The sequence below is a fragment of the Typopeltis vanoorti genome, chromosome 6 (genome assembly GCF_054136105.1).
Source record: "Typopeltis vanoorti isolate ZY-2024b chromosome 6, IOZ_Tvanoo_1.0, whole genome shotgun sequence".
NCBI lineage: Eukaryota > Metazoa > Arthropoda > Arachnida > Uropygi > Thelyphonidae > Typopeltis > Typopeltis vanoorti.
The window spans coordinates 132,875,378-132,893,175 of NC_143554.1; the positions used below are offsets into that span (position 1 = coordinate 132,875,378).

At 37.9% G+C, this 17,798-nt stretch overlaps 1 protein-coding gene across 7 annotated transcripts in view; it reads right to left on the reverse strand.

Moving 5' to 3' along the window:
- Rab3-GEF (Rab3 GDP-GTP exchange factor) overlaps positions 1–17,798 on the reverse strand; it is a 1,186,669-nt gene that overhangs the window by 975,209 nt on the left and 193,662 nt on the right. For all 7 annotated transcript variants that reach the window (XM_090394443.1, XM_090394448.1, XM_090394444.1 and 4 more), the window contains exon 5: positions 5,438–5,569. In XM_090394443.1, coding sequence (XP_090250569.1) covers positions 5,438–5,569 — 132 coding nt within the window. The remainder of the gene's footprint in view (positions 1–5,437; positions 5,570–17,798) is intronic.

Sequence of the window (17,798 nt, forward strand, 5' to 3'; positions counted from 1 at the left end):
CTCTGGGTGCACAGATGCAATTAGTGCAACCATTTCATCCGCCTTGTTTCTTATACTTCTAGCATTGGTATACAAACACAACAACTCATTTCTGGATCTACAGCTAGTTCCACTGATACCACTCACTTGATGTGATCTCTCCATGCTGGACTGGGGCCATTTCCCTTTCTGCTTCTTCATTTTAGAACCCTTTGCAATTCCATCTGTTTTCTTTTGATCCCTGATCATCCCATTACTTTCCTGCCTACACATGCTCTCACCTCCTCTTGGAGCATCCACCTTTCTCACGCTGTGTATCCCTGTCCACCCTGAGCCTCCCCGTTTCCCTGCTCCTCTTGCACACCCATTCTCTCATTTTCTATACTCATACCACTCACTTCCCCATTCATTTCCACTCCTTCAATCTCTCCTGTCTTACTCTCCTGCTCTTCCACATTACTCTCCTCTCGATCTGATTCATTCTCTCTATTCACTTCTCCACTTTCCAGCAGCAGTCTCTCCAAGCGACTCACACCATAACCACTCAAATGCAGTCCATCGCTCCCATACAGCTCACTTCGTCCCTCAAACTCATTCCACACATTAACAAACTGTACTCCCATCTCCTCACACATTTCAGCCAGAATATCATTCATAATCCTTGCTCTCCGCCTCATTTCACCACAATCATACCTAGGCAACACACTGACTACCCTTCCTGTCACACTATTCTCCTTTATCTTTCCAAGCAGTCTCCTGACATTCATTTTGACATGCTCTTTGTTCTCTCTCAAATCATTTGTACCAATTAATACAATTATCTCTTTTGCTCGTTCCTGCCTCATATTCAATGCCTCAATCACTCTACTCATTTTACCGCCTGGAAAACATACCTTGTGCATTTTATCTTCTAGCACACCTTTAATAATGGAGTCGCAATACAACGCCACTCGCTCATCTTTTGTTAACTCTTTCATGCCATCATGATTTATTTTAATAGTTTTGACCTGAATTCTCTGAATTTCATTCCGCATCCATTTCATTTCTTGCTTCATCCAATCCAATTCACCTTCCGAACCTCGCGACACATTCTCTCTATCATTAAATCTTTCTAACTTTCTAACTCTCGACCCCCTCTTCTCACTTTCCCTCTCATTCATCCTTCTTTGTTTCCATACTTTCGGTCCAACATACGTCCAACTTTCACTATCATTCTTCTCATTTTCACTCTCACATATCTTTCTTTGTTTCCGTACTTTCGGACTAACATGCGTCCAACTTTTGCTATCATTCTTCTTTCTTTGGTTCAGTACTTTCGTTCCAACATGCGTCCAACTTTCGCCATCATTCATTCTTTCGATTTTTTTTACTTGCGATTTCTGCATCATGCCATTTCTACTTTCATTCGTTCTCTCAATTTCGTTTCTTTCCGCCTCACTTTCGTCCCTTTTAACATCCGTTACGGTTGTCAAATCGCTCTTTTTCTTTTTTCCTGATTTTTTAACATTTTTTCGCTTCTCCTTCTCACCATCCTTCTCTTTCAAATGTGCACTGACGACACAATCGGTACTAGCACTTTCTGTCATAAACTTCATATTCACATTCATCAATTCCTCGTTCAGGTCACATTTCGCACACACCCTTCTTCCATCCGCACTAAACATCCACAAATCGTTTATGTAATCAAAGGAATACATATAACAGACCTCACACTTAACGAACCGACTGAAATTCAAATTAAAATCATGGAATGACAATGCCGCCGCCATTTTTTTTTTTTTCTCTGCAGGTTACTAGGTCTAATATTAACGTTTTCGTATTTAGTTTAAGCAAGAAAAAAACCCTCACACTAATAATATCGGTAGCGTACAACGTTTACAGCTGCTCTTACTTAAACAATTACGCATATATACTTAATTATTCCTAATAAAACTTATCTGAATCAGGAGCTCTTCAAAACACGTCCATAGCGCTTGACCCACTAGCGCCCCCTCTCAATTTGATTATAAAAAACTTAGGAGTCAACATAGAGCAGGACAAAGATTTGGAGGAGGAGAGATGTTAGTTGTGTATGAAAGATAGGCATGTGGTGTTTGTAGAAAACATTATCAGAGTGTATACCCAGAGTAAGAAGGATAAATCAGGTACGAGCCAGAAGAATGAGAACATTACTAAAAGCAGGAATTTCAGAAAAAGAAAAACTTGTGGGGGAAATATAAAGAAAAAAGTAATCAGCAAGCCAATGAGCAGTACAAGATATAAACAAGAAGGGTGACCTGTATGATAAAGAAGGTCAAAGCTGATTATGAGAGGAAGCTACACCATCATCTGATCAAAAATATCTAGACATCCCTTTGTAGTTGTAGTGGATGTGGCTGAACAACAGCTCATAGAGGTATAAAAGGAAGCACCCAGCCATGCAAGTTCAGACACAAACATTAACAGTAAAATGAGACATAATGAAGAGCTCAGTGACTTTTGATGTGGCATTATTATAGAATGCCACCTGTGCAACAAACACAGTTCAGGAAATTTCTTCCCTACCCTGCTGCAGCTGCTCCAATCAACATCCACATAAAAGTAGGACTGCCAATTAGCACAAAAAAAAAAAAAAATCTCCTATCTTCTGTTTAAACACTTGCTTATAAGTTCTGAAATGACTCTGAAAGCAATGCTAGTACTGCAACTGTACAAGCCTAGCATTACCAAGAGCAACACCAAGAGTCAGATGGAGTGATATAAACCTCACTAATAATGGATTCTAAAGCAGTGGAAACATGTGCTCTGGATGAGTCTGAGTTAGACAGATGTTAGAACCCCACCTGCTCAAATATGTAGTGCCAACTGTGAAATTTGGTGGAGAAGTCACCTTAGTCTGAGGCTGTTTTCCATGGTTCAGGCATGGCCACTCTAGTTCCAGTGATGGGGAAATCTTAATACTGCAGTCTGTAATGATATTCTAAACAATTCCGTGTTTCCAATTTTATGGCAACAGTTCAGTGAAGGCCCTTCCCGAACCAACACAACAATGATACTGACCACAGAGTGCGGTGTGTGCAGAAATAGTTTGATGAGATGGGTGAAGAAGAGCTTGACTAACCTGTACAGAACCCAATTCTCAACCCCATCGAAAACCTACAGGATGAACTGAACACCAACTGTAAGCCGAGCCAAATCACCTGACATCAGTGATTGACCTCACTAATTCTGGAAGAATGGAAGGGAATTATCAGCAGCATACAAAATCTAATCAAAAGCCAACCAAGAAGGCTGAAGACTATTATGGCAACAAAAGGTAGACCAGCTCAATATTAATGCCTTTCATATTAGAGTAAGAGCTGAGATGAGTGATCATTTTGCAAATATGCACCATCTAGGTGAAGATACTCCAGCGATAGATGAGACATTGACTAATGGGAGAACAAAGGTAAACGAACTGGATGTGCTTAGTGCTTACAATATTAGTGAACATTAATATGAACATGGGATCCAATGGCATATCAGCCTATATATTACAAGAATATATAAGGGAATTGGTAATTCCTCTAACCAAGCTGTTCAATTTGAGCATATCCCAGAAAATGCGATGTAGAAAGAGGGCAAAACAGTTCCTCTACATGAAGGAAGCTCCAAGATAAAGTAGCAAACTATAAGCCAATCAGTACTGCAGGAATGGTGGTTCAGGTATTGGCGAAGTTCATAAAAGAATTCAGGAATAAGTTGACAGGACTATAAAACTTTATATAGGTAACATGGCTCTGTGAAGAGTAGGTCTTTCCTTAGTAATTTGTTTACTTTTATAATAAAGTGACAACTGAGCTGGATAAAGGAAATGCTTACTCTATGATACTGCTGGACTTTTCAATGGTATTCAACAGGTTTCCACATGAAGCTCTAGTCCTAAATTGGAGCAAATGGGGGTCAATATGAAGCTGATGATTTAAATAACAGGATGTCTGATGAACATATATCAAAGAGTATTGTATGGGGAAAGCTGAGTCTGGGAAGGCAAATGACTAAAAAATTACCACAGGGCTCAGTATTTGGTCTTCATACATCAGTGACATAGGAAATGATTTCAGAGGAAATATTCAGTCGTTTGCTGATGATGCAAAGCTAGTAAAACGGATATGATTAGACACACACATTAACAAGAATAAATATTAATTTTATTACTGCAAAAATTCTGGCCAGAAACTAACTGGCCATCTTTACTGCATCAGCATAATCACGAGGTGAAGTTAGAAAAAATAACATTAATCCTATTTACAGAATTGAGCCATGTGCTGGAATGCCACCATATGGGTGATTACAAAATAAAATAAGATCACAATTAAAGTCAAAACTAAAATTAAAGTGATTTAAAATATAAAAATCAACAAAATTTATATAAATAATTGAATAACAGCATTATATTAAAACAAAAAGGGGGCATACTACTGCTTGCGATTTATGAAGATGAGACTCTTGGCAATAGAGAGGATATCGTTTTGATTTAAGGTTTGGGCAATATAGACGTGCTTCTGCACTCTCTTTAAATAACCACTCAAAGTGAAAGAAGAGTACTGAATCAGAAGATGATATTATGGTCAGCATCCATTTCATTCTGAGCAAGGCCAGATTTTTCAGGTTTATTATTGTTGATATAAGATTGGTATTCTTGTAGTTGTTTTTCAATGGAACATCGTATTTGCCCAAAATACGAGCACAGGCAATCACACTGAACTCGGTAAACACCAGGGAGGGCCAGGCTGTTATCATTTGTGGGTAGTAACCAGGAGGAGATTTTGTTTATTGGGAAGAATGTAGGATTAATTGTATCTTTTCAGGATCTTTGCAATTGTCACCGAGATGCTTGCCATGTATGGGATAGGGACTCACCATACAGGTACAGGGTTCTTGGGGATAGGCTTGAGTGTCCAGGATGAGTTTAAACTTTCTTGAGGTAAAGCTTGTAAATAGTATGATGCATTGGATGGTGCTCAGTTCTTGGAGAGCTTGGGAATTGAAGCCAGATAATGTGGTCTATGAGCAAAGAGTTGAAGATGCCTATTTTTTGAGATGGATGATAGGCTGAATCTTGTTGTATGTAGCATCCTGTGAAGGTAGATTTGCAGTGAAAAAATGCAGATATTCTAGAAGGAACAAAGGAAAGGAGAAATTTCAGGAAGACTAATTTTCCATGGCAAAGTTGACGCATGGATGAAGGCTGCTTGTTTTCGTTAAGAAACATATTTCAGCAGATTAAGAAGAAACAGGTGAAATCATAGAGATATAATAGCATTTTATGATCTGAATCAGTTATTAAAAATAAACTCATGCATTTCATATTAATCACCAAAGCAACACAAATCACTTAGTATACCACCTGAATAATACATTTAAATAATGTTGGATAATCAATGTTGCTGACTTTATCGAGCGCACTGCATTTATCACAAAAAGAGAGAGATCTTACCTGTTCAGCTGAGTTCATGCAGGTTGGAAGCAATGGAATTACAGGAAACATGTATTCTAATGGGTAAATCATTGTAACAAAAGCCATCACACTCATCGACAATGCATTATAATCACGAGACTGCATTACAATCTAAAAAGAAAGAAAGAACATTGGATATTCTAATTAGGAAATGAATAATGAAACAGGGCTATTAATATTAGTCAACTCTCTCTACAACAAACTCACGAGACCATAACAACAGTTTGCAATAGTAAATTTTCTTCAGAACTGCATTATGATTCAGAAATTTTTGGTAATTTGTTATCAAGTTAAGAGGGAATTGTGGTGACTGTTCATAATATGCTGCTAAATGAAATTCAGCATTGGAGGGAAAATGAGAAGGGGGGAAGGGGGGGGGGTAAATCAATATTGCATACTTAAAATCTTTAGAGGTCTTATGTGTGAGATAACACACATAAAAGATTGAAAAGATGTAAACCATCCACTAGACTAAACATGAAACTTTTTCAAGCCTCTTCAAGAATTCAACATGCAGAGTGGTGCACTCGCAGTGATGAAACCGATCAACAACCTGAATCTTATTTTATTTATTCTTATGGCAAAAGCAGCTACAGGTCAATGTCCAGACCAGAAAGCCAGATTCCAGGGCTTCATCTGTCACCTCGTGGTCCTGGAGGCTACCACTATGAAATTGGCACCTTGGGCAGTCATTCACAATATGAGTCATTGTGAATGACTCGTATTGTGAATCATTCAAAATATGAATTCACAATAAGGGGAACAGTCACAATAAAGGTGGTCTGATAGTCTCCATTTATGCAGTAAGTAGCCACACATCTGCCCTGGTTAGTTCTGATCCTGTTAATAGATGACCAAATCTTCCTAGGAAGGACAAAACCAGGCTGCAGAGAACAGGGATCTTCAACCAGGAAACCAGTTGTTGGAAGATTTTTGGACCAGTGTTCTCTCCACATGTTAGGTGTTGATGGTAAGGCAGCTGAAGAGAGTTTATCCATGGACCAGAAAGGGTTTCGTGATTTTAGACAAATACTAGGAGAGTCTGTTGCAGGGGCAGGAGTGGGTTGCTCATTACTTTATTAAATACTTTAATTGAGGCTCATCTTCTCCGTATATTTGGTGGAGCAATGTTAGATAGGACAGGCAGCCAGGGGAGAGGGGGTGCTTCTCAGTGTGCACTTCTTTCCCAGATAGGGGCACAGTATTCTGCTGCAGAGAATGTGAGGGCTAATGCAGAGCACCTTAAGACTTCAGCACCACAACCCCAGGTTGTTCCAATAAGCTGTGAGATGATATTATTTCTCGTTTTCACAGGTTGGTGATGTGCCTTTTACAGGTGAGGCTTCTGTCCAGGCTCACTCCAAGGTATTTTGGGTGAGGCTCATGTTCTACCATTTTGCAACAGAAAGAGAAGTTGAGGTGTCGATTCACCTTTGCATTGTTCAATGCTGTGGACACGGAATGCTGTGGACACAGTTTTTGTTGGATTTGGCTTCAGATAGCACTGCTTGAAGTACACCTCCAGGATGTTCAGGTCTGTTTTCAAGGTTGTTTCAGTTGGCAAAGGAGGTAGACTGGTGTAGGATAGCAAGATCATTGGCGTATATATGCTTGAGCTGGTATGTGGTAAGTCAGACATGTGGATGTTAAATAGTAAAGAGGGTAACAGAGAGCCCTGTGGAAGACCATTGTGGAGGAATCCTGGGCCTGCTCTTTTTTCCACCGATATGGACCCGGAGCTTTCTGTTAAAGAGAATGTATTCAAAAAGCTGGAAAGTTGTTTTGCACCTTATGATATTGCTTAGCTTTAGAAGGAGGTCCCTGATCGTGAAAGTGACTCTGGATTTAAGTTTCTTCTGGAAGCCTGCTTCAATCTATGTTGTCAGGGCCAGGACTTGGTCACAGCAACTTCTTCCCGACCTGAAGCCAGCTTGTTCAATCGGGCGAGCTCTTTCAATGAGTGGTGAAATTCTGTTTCTTTTAAGGAGAATTCGTTCAAAGAGCTTGAAGGTGGAGCAAAGCAAGGAGATAAGTCGTAGATTTTTGACATCATTTGGATCTTTCCCTGGTTTGGGCACAGCAATTATTTTGGCTTCCCGCCATAGTTTTGGTAGTTTTCCAGTTCTTATAATATTAAGAAAAGGGCAGCCAGCCATGTTCGATCTCGTTGGCTGAGATGTTTCAGAAACTCGGGGAGGATACCATCCACTCCTGCAGCCTTGCCATTCTTGGTGAGTTTTAAGGCTTCCTGGACCTTTTCAAGAGAAACTGGCTGTATAAGTTGAGGAAGCTCAGAGGCCATCTTCAGATTTTTTCTGATGGAAGATTGCAGTTATTTTCCTGATAGAGCTGAGACTTATCTTGGAAGTTTTCAGTAAATGATTAGCCATTTGATCAGGAGTTATCTCTGGTGGTTTGTATGTTATCAGTTCTGCACCCCCCCCCCTAATTTTCTCAGAAGTGACCAGCTTTTCTGGCTCAATTTGGTGAAGTTCATGGATGGTTGAGATCCATCTTTCCTTTCTGTTTTTGTCAAGCGTTGCTATGAGCTCCTTGACAATAATTGGCTCTTCAGTTTTTTCATATTTGGCTAAAAGTTCCTCAGTATCCCTACTCCAGTACGGGATGTATTGTTTTCTGTAGCCTCTAGGAATAGAGGCTTTGGCTGCAGTTTTGATTAATTTGACAAATCTGGGATAGCAATTAGGTATTGCCGTAATGATTTGCTCAATTTGTTTTTCAAATACAGTCCAGCCAGATCTGCGAAGGTTTCATCTAGCAATTGGTGTTCCACTGATGATTGAGATTGATGTACCTGTCTCTATTAGTCTAGGACAATGCTGGCTGTTAGAGAATCTGTCAATGATGGTTCTGGTAGTTGGCAGAGGGTGGTCTTCAGAGTCTTTAGAGACTATGCACAGATCGGGAGAGTAGATTCTGTTCCATCTGGCTGAGTGGAGAGAGTCTTCTTGCTTGGCATCATAGATCAAATACAGGTTATATGTATCCATCCAGTTAACTAGATTATCACCATCTTGGTTGTTAGCAGAATAGTTCCACATGGTGTGATGAGAGTTGAAGTCACCAACATAGATAGCAGGGTGAGGTGGCAGCCGGTCCATCTGGTCAGGCCAGGATTGTGATGGTGGTTTGTAAACATTGTAGATGGTGGTATTTTGAATTTTAATACCTATGGTATTAAAAGACCAGGTCAGATGTAGGTTGCCAGGCCATGCTTGGGATGGCAGTTATAAGACACAAGAATTGCTGTCATCATTCTTTTACTTGAACTCCTGCACAGATTATAAAGAGAAATTACCTCCTACCAGAGTGGAATCCAAGTACTGTATGCTTCCTGTAGTTTTTTAACAAAAAAGACATCTGAAAACTACTAAAAAGTCCACTAGTCCTGATGGCATCACTCCAATTGTTCTCAAACATTGTGCTCCAGAGCTAACACCAATCCTGCATCATCTCTACAATTTATTATATATGTCAAGTACTTATCCCAATGTACAGAAGCAGTCTTATAATCCATCCTGTTCCAGAAAAGGGAGATAGTAGTATATTGCCAAACTACTAACCAATTGTCATCACCTCTGTCCTCTCCAAAATAATGGATAAAAATCAACAGCCAGCTCCTCCACTACTTAGAAGACCATCAATTAATAAGCAACCGCCAATACGGATTCTACCATTTAAGATCTACAGCTAACCAATATTATAAAATATTGGCATGGATAAGAGGATGGCTGACAGACAGATCAAAACATGGTGGTACATGGGGGAATGTGAATCTGCAAAATTGAAGGTAACCAGTGGTGTGCCACAAGGATCAGTCCTTGGTCGACTGTTATTCAATCATAACATTAATGACATACAACTACCTGCTGATGATGCAAAGATAGGCAGGATAATCAAGAGTGCAGCTGATATACTGTATTTCTAGAATAATTTGAATAGGCTGGAATTGTCAGCATGTGAAAATGGCTACAGTTAAATCTAACTGTAAAGTCATGCACTTTTAGTATGATGATGCTCTCCGCTGAATCAGAATCACTGCTCTGTAGTGATTCTGACAAGAGAGAGAGAGAGAGAGAGAGAGAGAGAGAGAGAGAGAGCAAAGGACAATGTTAAAAATGATAACAGGATTAAGGAATACTGTTATAGGAAGACCGACTGAGAATTTGGGCTGCAGAAATTAGCAAACAGGAGAAAGAGTGGTGATACGATAGAAACTTACACACTTCTAAAAGGGTCATACAGGATTTCAGTACATAGAATTTTTCATTTTATGGAGAGTAGGAAAGGACAAGAGAGGATCCTTGGAATTTGAGAATGAATGGCATCAATAAGGGGTGAGAGCTAGATTTTTCTATTATAAAGTAGTTGAAATGATTGAAGCAATAATGAAATGGATTGCCATTGGATGTTGTGTGCATAAATAATGTGGATGAATTGCCAGCAGTGTGAGGACCTCTGTGCGAAAAGGGTATATGTACTACAAGTGGGGGGGGGGGTATAGCATGGGAGTTAACTGGAAAAGAGATCAATGCAGCTTGGGGGATTTTCAAAAACTATCTAGTAGATGCAATGTCTAAATGTATTCCTAGGGTGAGAAGGTTAAATAAGGTAGGTGTGAGATGGATGAATAAAGAGATTAAGCAAGCGATACAGAGAAAAAGGACATTGTGGAGGCAGCATAAGAGAAGTGAAATAACCAATTCCATGAGGAGTACAAAGACCAGGCAAGGCAGGTGACTTGGTTGGTGAGGGTAGCTAAAGTGAGGTATGAGCAGCAGTTAGCTAATGAAGCCAAAAAGAATCCTAAAGAGTTCTTTCAATATCTAGCCAGCAAAAGAAAGAATGATTATGGAAGGATGGCAATGATTGGAGAAAATGGTATAAAGACCGCTGTTGCAGATTGTGTGTGGTGGAGATACTTAATGAGCAGTTCATAAAAGTCTTTCAATCTTGTGAATGTGACTTCATGGAGAGATTAAGAGCAGTTGATGATGGGGAGGAGAGACTGACTGTAAGTGAGCAAGAGGTGTTTGGGGAGTTGAGTAAACTAGATATAAATAAGGCTGTGGGACTTGATAATATATCACCGCGTATTCTGAAGGAATGTGCCAGGGAGTTGACACCTGCCGTGACATATTTTTTTAATAAGAGTCTTGCACTCGGTCAAGTTCCTAAGGAGTGAAAGGAGGGCAAAATTGTGCCACTTCATAAAGTAAGTGATCGAACTCAAGCATAGAAGTTGTTGGAGAAGCTTGTGAGAACTAGGATCCAGAGTTCGGTTAACAACAACAGTATTATCTTTGATGGACACATGGATTTACTAAAGGGAGGCCATGTTTTAGTAATTTACTTACGTATTACAATAAAGTGACTGCTTCCTTGGACAGAGGAGAAGGATACACAGTAATATACTTGAATTTTGCAAAGGCTTTTGATAGATTACCTCGTGATAAGTTGACAGTCAAATTAGAGCAGATGGGGTTGGATATTAAATTTAGTGCACTGGATTGGAGACTGGCTATCTGATAGGTATCAACAAGTTGTGTATGGGGGAGCAATATCCAGGAAAAGGAAAGTCACTAGTGGAGTGCCTCAGGGGTCTGTTTTATGGCCATTACTGTTTAACTTGTATATTAATGATATTGGTGAAGATTTGGATGGAGATATTCAGTTGTTTGTGGATGATGCAAAGTTGGGACGAACCATGAAGAGTAGAGAAGATGTTGTGGCCTTACAAGAAATCTTGAATAAATTGAGTGATTGGGTACGGAAATGAGGATGTGAGTTAAATGTTGCAAAAGGTAAGGTTTTAAAATTTGGAAAACAAAGATGGGATGCAGAATTTATGCTTGGTGAGGATATATTGTTGGAGGTGGAGGAAATAAGAGATATGAAGGTGATAGTGGATGAGGATCTGAAATTTAGAGGACACACAGCCAAAATTGTGAAGACAACACAAAGGCTTCTGGGAATGATGCAGAGGACACTGACTTTTAGAAGTAGGGAGATTCTTGTGTATAAGGCTTTGATTAGGCCACACATGGACTATTGTGCCCAGATTTGGTCATCTGGTTTTCAGAAGAACGAAGAGATGTTGGAAAGGATCCAAAGGTGACTGACTAAGGTAATTTCTAACCTCTGGAATGTCGAGTATGAGGAAAGATTGAGAAGATGTAATTTGCAGAGTCTGGTGGACAGGAGGAAGAGGAGAGATATGATAGAGACCTACAAGTTAGTAAGGGGGTTGTTATAGGATCAATACTGGAGACGTTATACAGAAAATAGTGGAGATCGGGGGGGGAGAACCAGAGCTCATCCCTGGAAACTGTATAAAGAGGGTGTGAGTAGAGGAGTGAGAAGCAGTTTTTTTTCATGCAGAGTTGTAAATGATTGGAATGCCTTGCTTGAGAGTGTGGCGTCTCCAAGAAGATTGAGTGTGTTTAAGACACGGTATGATGAGCTGTGTGTGGGATAAAAGGACCTCCCAGATGAGTCTTTGACTCCATGAGGTCTTGGGGTAATAATAATAATGAATTCAAGAACAGGTATGACAATTGATGCAGGTAGTATGGTAAAATTCTTCATGAGAAAATTTAAATAATACTTTAATGACACACATATGTGAAAAAAAACTAATGCAAAACAAGAAATATTTCATAAATTATAGTTTATTTTTGTATTTCTTAATATTTATTTATTTAGATTGCATTTAGCTTTTTTCATATTTTTATTCTATATAAAGCGAAATTAATATTTTGTATTATAGTGATCAGTGAGTTAGCTAATTTCTGTTTATTTTTTAAAATATTAATATTTTTTCCCCCTTATTTAGATGCTACAGGCTCTGTAGGAAGGATATTAATTTTTTACAAAACTATGACAGGGTAGTTGGGGAGTAAGATATATATATATATATATATATATATATATATATGTTAAAGACACCAAGCTATTTTAAACCTGGTTTTACTCCATTTACCAAGTAAGCAAACAGACAAATAAGTCAAGTTTGCGCCTGCACATAATGCAAGTCTAGCTGATCCTGCAGGTAGTGCAAGACCAAGGTAACTCATGGTAAGAGTAAAATAAGCTCTGATCACTAATCTTAATATTTACCCATAATGCAAAACACATCTCCTGGAGGAGATGTATGATGCTTTGTATTAAAGGCAAGGGGCCACTACCCAGACCGGTTTCGACCTTTACTGAGGTCTCATCAGTGGGAGCCAGGCTAGAAATACCAAGATTTTAGTAATACAGAGCTTATAAGTATATTACCAGAACAAGTTACCATAAGGTGTTTTAACCTTATTAAATAAAAATCTCAGGAAAATAAAAATCTCATTTTAACCTTAATAAGGTTAAAACACCTTATGGTAACTTGTTCTGGTAATATAAGCTCTGTATTACTAAAATCTTGGTATTTCTAGCCTGGCTCCCACTGATGAGACCTCAATGCATTTTCATTGCATCTTATATATAGAAATATATATAGAAATACAGAGCTTATAAGTATATTACCAGAACAAGTTACCATAAGGTGTTTTAACCTTATTAAATAAAAATCTTGGTATTTGCATCTTATATATAGAAATATATATAAGATGCAATGTTTTAGTAATACAGTCTTATCAACTTTACCTATATAAGTTGCTACAAGGTGTTTTTATTTTGAATAAGAATCTCTGGAGGAGATATAAATGTAAATAAGTTTTTTTTACCTTGGGAATAATGTATATTAGGGTTACCAAGTAATTTTATAAACTTGGTTATTTTACTCACTGAGGAGACCTGAAAAAAGGTTGAAACCGGTCTGGGTAGTAACACCACCAATAATGTATTGCAGTATACATCTCTTAGTGAGATGTGCTTTACATTATGGAAAATACTAAGAATAGTGATCAGAGCTTTACCCACCTTTTACAATGAGTTGCCCTGGCGTTGCACCACCTTTAGACTTGAACTACGTTCAGGCGCAAACTTAACTGTTTGCTTATTTGGGATTAGGAGTAAAATAACCAAGTTTATAAAATTACTTGGTAACCCTAATATACATATATGTGTGGCATAATGGATTTACTTGGCTGAAATACATTTTTTAAAATTATTTAATGACTAGAAGCCGAGAGATAAAAAATAATAAAACTCTTTTTATTCAGCACAACTAGTTTCCTCTTTAAGAAGACTTCTTCAGGTGAACAAAAATAGAGAGAAACAACCAACAAAAACTGTAAAGGAATAAAGTCTAAACAACAAAGCATCAGCATGAAAAGGTAAATATTAAAGCATTAGCATCTGGATATTTAAAGCTGTTCTCTGTATAACCTCATTATTAGGCATGCGCATGCATTCAAGATCTCATGAACACCAAAGTTGGATGGCAGCACAATGACAGTCTGAGAGATTATAACTAAGGTTGTTGTTAAGATATATTGGATTAAGGGAGATTTCTTTATATTCAACTATTCTTCTTTCCAGTTTGTCATAGCAAACGAAAGATATTATCAGATTTGTCCCATAAAACTGAATGGATGGAGTGTTCTTCATTAGTATTAGAATTCAGAACATGGTTGTACAGAGCACTAGCTCATGTTCTGCCATATGTAATGTCTCTTTGATGTTCTTCAGTGTACAATTCGATGGATTTCTCCATCTGGCCAAAATAAGGTTTATCACAGTTACACCATATCCGGTAAACACCGAGTTATTTAAGATTGTCGTGTCTTTGTTTGGGTCGGCTCAGTAAGAAACGGAGTTTTAGAAGATGAGTGAATGAAGCCTGGATGTTGTATTTCTTAAGAACCTTCGCCAATTTTGGTGAAACAGAGCTGATATATAGTAGAAAAATATGCCCTCTTTCACTAGTACAGATACAAGTAGTGAAAGAGGCCATATTTCTCTACCATATATCAGCTCTGTTTCATATACAACTTACTGATACCTATCAGATAGCCAATCTCCGATCCAATGCACTAGTCCATCGGTTCCCAACTGGTGGTACGCGTACCCCTGGGGAATACACGTTATTAGTTCAGTTATTGACTGAGTATCAGTAAGTTCGTTACATTAAGACAGGCACTGAACAAAAGTGTCAGTATTTAGAAACAGCTATTTTAAAAACAAGGGGTACAATTTATACAAATGGGTTTAAAAGGGGTACACAAGTGGAAAAAGGTTGGGAACCACTGCACTAGTCTAATATCCAACCCTATCCGCTCTAGTTTGACTATCAACTTATCATGTGGTAATCTATCAAAAGCATTTGCAAAATCTAAGTACTACTGTGTATCCATCTCCCTTGTCCAATGTGGCTGTCACTTTATTGTAATAAGTAAGTAGATTACTAAAACATTACCTCCCTTTAGCAAAGATTTAAAAGGTACTCAGTAAATTATTATTATAATTAAGATTATAAATATAAATATAGATTAAACAATGATGGTCCAAGAACCATTGATGTTTAATCAATGGAGTACACCACATCCCCTATAAACCATTTTCTGATACTAGCCATCCACTCATCCAAGCCAATAGTTTATATTCCAATCGCATATTGTCTAGTTGATGCAACAGCCTTTCATGTGGTATCCTACCAAATGCCTTAACAAAGACAACAGTATCATAGTATAGTATATTCATTCACTTAAACCAACTCAGCCATAATATTATTATAAAATATGAGCAAATTGTTCAGACATAACCTCCCTTTAGTAAACTCAAGCTGTTCCTTGCAGAGGATATTTTGTTTATCCATCCATTTCTGTATGTGAGTTCTTACCACCTTCTCTAAAATCTTTACAATTATCAACCTATTAGAGATACTGATAGATCAATAGTCAGACACACATCTGTCTTTGCGCACGCACACGCACACACACACACACACACCCCTCCTTGTACAATGGGATTATCATAGATTTCCATCCCTGTTGGATCTTTTCTCAAGCTAAAACTCAAATTATAAAAGCATGTCAAGGGCCTGGCCAGTTCAGTTGAATATTCCTTTAGCACTCATGTTGATATCCTGCCTGTCCCAATTGCCAACAAATTCTTATCCAGGTTATGCTTCATCCAATGTAGTGGTAACACTGTGTACTATGTTACATACACCAGGTTGATAGAGCTTGATGAAGTAAGCATGCATTATTTGAACTACCTCATCTGCTTCTGATACTAGAGTACCATCTACATTCAATCAAGTTATTCCTCTACAGTCATTCTTTTTTTACTTGCAGAATAACAATAAAGTTATTTTAGGTTGCCTTTAGCTTGTGCAGCAAATTTCTTTTCATATTCCAACTTAGCTTTCTGTACAATACTCTTCTGGTCTGATCTTTATATATATAGTGGTTTATATATAATTTATATACTTGATATTTATAAAACATGATATTTATATATATCATGTTTTAGTCTCATAACTGCTCTCACTCTTATTGTCACAATATTCCTTCCACATCACTTCTTATGGTCTCTTGTTTAATGAAACATTACATCCAATTCAATCCCATGGTATTTGTTCTTCAAACTCTAAAGACATATCCGGATACACCATCATTTAAACATCTTTTTGAAAGCTTCTCATGCACTGCTGATATCCATCCCATTCACCAAGTGATACCATGAAACCAAAGAGAGTATTCCCCCTTAGTTTTTCATAATTTCCAGATTTATAGTTCAGCATATAATATGTCCCGATTAGAACATCCATATAGTTGGCTACTTCCAAGGTCAGTTATAGCATGATCACTGTCACCAACCAATGACAAAACAATCTCATCCTTAACTGAGACACCTTCTGACATTATGATTATCTAACACTCTTTGACCTTGAGTTGCTTTTTTTCATATGCTGCTGCAGAAAGTTGTCATGCACCAGCTCAATAAATTCTCCTTCATTATTATCATGGGTTTTCTCTGATACCCAATTGATATTTGGATAAGTTAAGTCACCCATAATAATTATTCATTTAGTACTCAACTGTGTAATTTGGCAATGCATTTCTTCATCCTCAGCAAAGGATCTACCAAGTCTACAACAACAACCCACCATATATTTCATCCTGTTGGCTTCCACGGCAGATAACTCCAAACTCAGTGCTAAAGAGGAAATTATTACCATTATTACTTTCTTATGTTTATATTCTCAGCAGACTCAAGTCATCTGATATCATTAATAGCACTCCTCTCTCCTCTCCTATCTCTTCTGTCATTCCTAAAAATACTATAATATATCCTTTGCACTTGATGCCAGTTACAATATTAACTCCAAGAACCAGATCGCACTAACGCCAACAATTTTAGGTCACAACATATTCACTTAAGCAACAAATATATAGTATATATAAACAGTTTTGTAGGCGAGTGATCACACAGACCTGCACCATCAAGATGGTGGCAAGTCTGTGTGATATGAAGGATTGAAGTTTGTGGGTTACAGAGTGACAGATATGATAGAGTCATGCTTAGGGGGTTTATAGATTGATGCAGAGGAAATATTTCAGTACAAGAATAATATGAGGAAAACTAGAGGTCATCCATGTAAATTGAGTAAGAGTGTGGTTAGCAAGGACATGAGATCTAGATTTTGAATATTGGTGAATAAGTGGAATGGATTGCCAGTCAGTTTGTGTTTGTGAGTGCAAGCACATGCTTTATCAGTGAGTGACAAGTCAAAATATAACAAGTATTGTACAGGTATTGATAATTAATGTTTCTGAAGTGGATCTCTCGTGATGAGTCTATGGACTCTATGAAGGTACCCATATGTAATGATAATAATAATAATATGCAACCTTGTATTCAGAAGCAAACAATTTGCCTAATTGATGACAATTCCCTCAGTGACTCCCTCCAGTCACTTTCCCATAGATGCTCTGTTGTTGCATTATGTCTCTTGTAAAGATATTTCTATAGGTGCTGCTCCACTGAACTGCCCACTACTATTCTTCCATCATATGTGAAACATGAGCAACTGCTGGTCAACACCAATATACAGATTAACTCTCCAAACTTATTAAACAAACTTCTCATCCTCTGTGAAAGGGTTTGGAAAAGGGTTCCTCCATACTGTTTTCCCAAAAAATTGCAATCTTCAGATCATCAAAAATTACATTAATAAATTCCTTTCTTCTTTTAAACCACTTGCCCACACAAGGCAATGTCATGTCATAGGTCTCAAGATTTCTTGACAGATATATATATAATTAAATAAATTATATGTCTAGAAGCCAAGATATATCAAAATAGAAAAATACTATGTATTATTTGATAGTACAACTAATTTCATCTTAGAAGACTTCCTCAGGTGCATAAC